The sequence below is a fragment of the Anguilla rostrata genome, chromosome 17 (genome assembly GCF_018555375.3).
Source record: "Anguilla rostrata isolate EN2019 chromosome 17, ASM1855537v3, whole genome shotgun sequence".
NCBI classification, from domain to species: Eukaryota; Metazoa; Chordata; class Actinopteri; order Anguilliformes; family Anguillidae; genus Anguilla; species Anguilla rostrata.
Genome location: NC_057949.1, coordinates 21603280 through 21608526, shown reverse-complemented (window position 1 = coordinate 21608526; position 5247 = coordinate 21603280). Strand labels below are relative to the sequence as shown.

At 46.8% G+C, this 5247-nt stretch overlaps 1 protein-coding gene across 2 annotated transcripts in view; it reads right to left on the bottom strand.

Annotated features, from left to right (window-relative positions):
• The window catches only part of ccnf (cyclin F), a 19399-nt gene extending 14849 nt beyond the window's left edge, over positions 1-4550 (bottom strand). The window contains exons 1-6 of one of the 2 annotated variants that reach the window (XM_064315469.1): positions 4461-4550; positions 4280-4364; positions 2813-2967; positions 1554-1660; positions 1374-1441; positions 917-1113 (exon numbers count right to left, since the gene is read on the bottom strand). In XM_064315469.1, coding sequence (XP_064171539.1) covers positions 917-1113; positions 1374-1441; positions 1554-1660; positions 2813-2967; positions 4280-4292 — 540 coding nt within the window. In that variant the 5' untranslated portion in view covers positions 4293-4364; positions 4461-4550. Of the gene's footprint in view, positions 1-916; positions 1114-1373; positions 1442-1553; positions 1661-2812; positions 2968-4279 lie in introns of both variants that reach the window. The other variant, XM_064315468.1, reaches the window with a different exon arrangement.
• Between the last annotated feature and the right edge of the window lie 697 nt (positions 4551-5247).

Sequence of the window (5247 nt, the reverse complement as noted above, 5' to 3'; positions counted from 1 at the left end):
GGCTCTCCATTCAGTATCTCCCCACAGCCCTCATCTCCAGTTACGAGGTGTCGAATCGCCCGGTGTGTGTGTGTGTGTGTGTGTGTGCGTGCGTGCGTGTGCGTGTGCGTGTGTATGAGTGTGTGTGTGTGTGTGTGTGTGTGTGTGTGTGTGTGTGTGTGTATGAGTGTGAGTGTGTGTGTGTGTGTGTGTGTATGAGTGTGAGTGAGTGCGAGTGCGTGTGCGAGTGCGTGTGCGTGAGCGTGTGCGAGTGCGAGTGCGTGTGCGTGAGCGTGTGCGTGTGCGAGTGCGAGTGCGTGTGCGCGAGTGCGAGTGCGAGTGCGAGTGTGTGTGTGTGTGTGTGTGTGTGTGTGTGGGGGGGGCTGATGCAGTGTCTCTGGCGGCATCGTTCCCGTTCACCTCCTCTTTACGCTACACGCGGACAAAATTGCGCCAGAGGATCAAGGTGACCATGAAAAAATGTATGAACGATTATCTTTGGTTCATACATTTACCAGAATGGGAAGCACTCAAACAACCTTCAACTAATAAATTTAATCAAGTTTAGTTTAACCCCCCAACCTCCCCATTCTTACACATTATGGAAGGAGGACTCAAAAATTCAAGAAAGTAAAACGTAAAAGTACCACACAAGGATTTCAGGGAAAAGCACCAGTGCAAGGATTGGACATCACCAAGCGTTCATGAACTTCAGTGGTGCAAAGTCATTTAGTGTAGAAAGGGTGTGCTAGCCACAGGCAGGTTTTAGCAGCACAACCTTCAAATGCACCCCCTAGGGGCCATGCTGTAGTACTGCAGGCCAGCACTCCAACCAGCCCAATGCAGCAGAGCGTGAAATGGAAGGTTGGGGCTGGGGCTGGGGGCGGGGCTGGGGCTGGGGCTGGGGGCGGGGCACCGGACGGCGCGTACGGCTTACCGCATGGGCGTCGCACTCGGCCTTGAGCCGGTCGAACACCACGGCCTTGCAGCAGCTCCCGGAGGGGGACCACGGCGGCCGGATGAAGACCCAGACGAAGGGATCGGCCCCCGAGGGCCGCAGGCTCTCCGCCAGGCCGAAGAACCAGGCGGCCTTCCTGCCGCACAACTCCGCACGACCCTCGTCACTCAGCGACGCTGCGCCGGGCGAGGGGCGAGGGGCGAGGAGCGAGGGGGGAGAGGGAGGGAGAGAGAGGGAGGGAGCGAGAGAGAGAGAGAGAGAGAGCAAGAAAGAAATAAGTATTAATATGAAAACAAAACCATTTGAACATTTACAAAACTAGGCGAGGGGAAGAACCAATGGTGAAGGGGGAAATGTGTATAAACTCAACACACTGAGTTCACAAACACTGAGAACAGAGGAATGGCACACGTCTGTCAGTCGCTTCAAAACTTACGTCCTTCGTTGTACAAGTACGCGATACCCAGTTTCACAGCCGCCTCGAAGTTCCCTTTTTCCGCCGCTCTGAAACAAGAAAATGAAATTAAAGCGACCGTCAAAAAAAAGAAATAATTTTTTTTAAAAGGCCATCTGTTGACGCACTGGTCGGGGGGAGGGGGGCAGGGACCTTGGTTACCTCTCAAAGAGCCAGACGCTCTGAGGGGCCGGCCAACTGTCCTTAAAGCTGACCCTGGCCCAGATGCTGGAGTGGCTGTCGATGATGTCACGGAGTCTGGAATGTACCTGAGAAAAAAAACAAAAAAAAAAGGAGGGGAGGGGAAGGAAAAAGCCTTAGAGGCGGTGTCTGTTAGCATTACACCAGCACGCCATCTTAGTCTTATAGGTGCCAACTACTTTTATGCTCTCCCCAAAACCCCTCCTCTTTACTTGTCAAACCAGCTCCACGTCCTCATTCGGTTTCTGGCAATGCAATTCCACAAAGTGGTACAAAGTAGTTTGATTGAGACTGTGTGTGTATGTGTGTGTGTGTCTGCGTGTGCTTGTGCGTGTGCATGTGTGTGCGCGCATGTGTGTGTGTCAGGCAGAATGAGTAAACGATGAGCGTGTGGCCTCACTGTGTGACACACAGCTGCGAGCGCTACGGCCGTCGGTCTCCAAAATGTTTTCTGTTTGGAAAACAATCAAAGGCCCCTTCTCTCTTAAACACTACGTCCTGAGGCGTTTTGCCTTCCAAACACCAGGAAAGACAAATCTCATCTGTCTGCCAGCCTTTTGAAACGGCTCCTGCTCGGCTCGTGTGCCCCAGACGACAGGCAGCCTGCAGTCCTGTCCACAGTGCTGCAGCTCGGGGCAAGACTCCCCGTCTAGATTCTAGATTTGAGAGTGCGAGACCACCCCACCCCCCCCCCCCCGCCTCAATGTTAAAAAGGCCAATTAAATGAAACAATATTTTGCCATATTGTGGCTGTTAGTGAGGAGTTTTTCGCCGGGCAAAGAGGCCATGCAGGACCCAGACAGTGCTGTGGCCTGCAGGTGCGTGTGTGTGTGTGTGGGCGCTCAGTCCATTTGATTTGCTGTGATAGATCCCCCATTACATTTCTGTTGCGTCCATTCTACCTTTACACCAGGCCAGCCAGCGGAGGACGGGCTCCCCTTCCGTCGTGAGATTCCGCCCGAGATTTATTCCCATCGGGGAGTCCTCTCATCACCATTAGAGGGTCCTTCTCCCCACTGAGGAGTTTTTTTTAATACTTCACGTGCTTGCTATTTGGGGGTTCAGGCCTGGTTTTTACCATTTTTTGCCCTGCCGTTACTCTGCAAAGCATCTTTGTGGCAGTCTTCTGTCAAATTCACTATACAAATAAAACCGTGTGTGTGTGTGTGTGTTTTTGTGTGTGCGTGTGTGTATTTGTGTGTGTGCGTGTTTGTACTCACAGCTCTGACGGACAGCAGGTCCTCAGCAGACAGACACTGGAGCACACACAGGAGAACCTCTTCGGGCAGGGACAGCAGGGTGAGGAAGGGGGGGCGCTTTCTTACTCGCCTCCTCGCTGGCACCGAGAAGCACTTTGAGCAACGGCAATGTACCACTGGGGGGGAGGGGGTAAAGACAGAAAGAGTTAATGCTCGCAGCAGGTTAATTAATCCTCATCACAAAAATGAATTACGTTTTTAAGTACTTTGGGCAATGCTCATGTAAACCTGCGGGAGGACAACCAAATTCACAAATGTCCCCATCAACACCCCAGACAGGGAAACTGAAACTTGCTCAAGTCTGAATGTTAGCTATACCAAACACAGGGGCACAATGGCCCACTGCCCCACCCAGGATTTTAAGATGCGATCTTCTGATCATGATGTAGTCTCAATATAAACACATTAACACCCCACCCCTGCTAAGCCAACTACTATTAACGTTATCATACACCCAAGTGGCTACCTGGAATACATAATAACGTCAGATAGGTAGGGTATTTTCAAAATCAAATCAGATGGCCAGTATTGCTTAAGGGTCTAAATTAATATCCTTGAACGAATCCTATGAGCAATGCGTGCCATTCTTTTTTCCAGGGCCATCTCGTCTCGTCAGTTATCCATTTCAGTAAGCAACTAACGCTAGGTTTCTCACTAAATATTTCCACAAACGCAGCGACGCAATATGGAAAAATGTGTTAAGTTACTTTAACTACCGTTAGGTATTATGCCCAGCAAACGTTATGTTACAAGATAGCTATAATATAATATTTATAAATCAATTAATAAGTTATAAGTCGATGTGTTCTGTCCCATCACCACACCAAACTAAGCGCCTAATTTTCCCTCCGACCCAGCAAGCTAAGTTAGCAAGCGGTGACTCCCTCATCATACTATCAATACTATTTGGGACACCATTATAACTGACAAGCAAGCTAAATCGCAAGGCATGTGTAGTTAACGTGTAGTAAAATTAATAATACGTTCATTGAATGTGTGTTAGGCGCAGAAACCCACAGACTACTAGCTCGCCGTGCTTGATCTCCAAACTTTATGTAACGTTAGCTGATAGATGCCCCAACTGTTGACTAGCTAGATAGCATCCCTAACTAATATTCAGTCATGGCTAATTCTACAAGTTAGTTATCAATATGCATATAGCCTGTTAAATCATAGATAACTTCATAAGCAATCAACTATGCAGACGGAACCAACTGGAGCAAATAACTTGGATAAGTTACACTGCTAATGCTAGTCATGCAGCCAGCAGAAAGAGAACCAACTTAGGCAACCAAAATGTACAACTAATTTATGCACCATTTTAAATCTAAAAATAAATCTGACCAAAGCACTAACGTTAGCTGAACTCACATTTAACAACTGACATTTTTTAAACAATCACACACAATACATTAGATAGTAACTTACCTCCCGCTTTCATTTCAAGTTTTAGCCGAAAGAAATTAGCAAAGTAACGATACTGTACACAGCTAGCCCACACTGACGTTGTGTTCTAACAAAACAAAAACAATACAGATTGTGCTTATTAGCAGTTTATGAACTTTGGTTAGTAATGCATTTACTAATTTTGCTGAGCAGGTAAACTAACTTGTCAGGGAGGCGGATGAAACCAATTAGCTAGCAAACCTTGCTAAAGTTTTGCAAGTGCATGCCTCTCAACTCGAGTTTTTTAAGTTCCTCCCCTAATTTGGCTAAGCACCGCCCGCGCGCTCCGTTTAAATATCAACTTCAACTCTCTATTGGTCGACGCAGCCGCACGCCCAACAAGCTAGGAAAGGCAGTCTGATTCGTCTAGAAATAAATGTCACTGTCTGATTGGCTTCTGGTCGCAGTAATGAAAAGAGAAACAACCGATTGGATAAAATAATGCGATTTCGAATTACGCGCTTCCAAATTTCTGCAACAGTATTGGTCGTGGAGAGCGGAAACATCTAACATCCATTAGAAGGTGTTACGATTTGGGATTTGTAGTGAACTACGAGACGGTACTTTAAATCCACGGTATTTAAAGAGACATGAACCTTATTCTTATGCAAATTCAATATGCCTTGTCTTGAACTAGGTAAGTGTTAATTTACACCAGATTTGCAATCTGTAATCGAATAATTCGATTTTTGTGTATGTAAAATATTAATGTTAACTTAGTAACAGAAATAGCTTGAATTTGTGACTGAAGAGGGGCAAAGTTCATTGTGGTTTGATTGAATCAATCTTAGTTAAGGACATTTAATGTGTGGCCTGCAGACCAATATAAAAGTGTGAAGTACTGCTGGAGTCAATTTAGTTGGTTGAACAGTTAATCACTATTAAATATTGATTGTATCAACCTTAGTTTAATCATTGACCACTACCCCTTCAACATTCTTTCAATATGC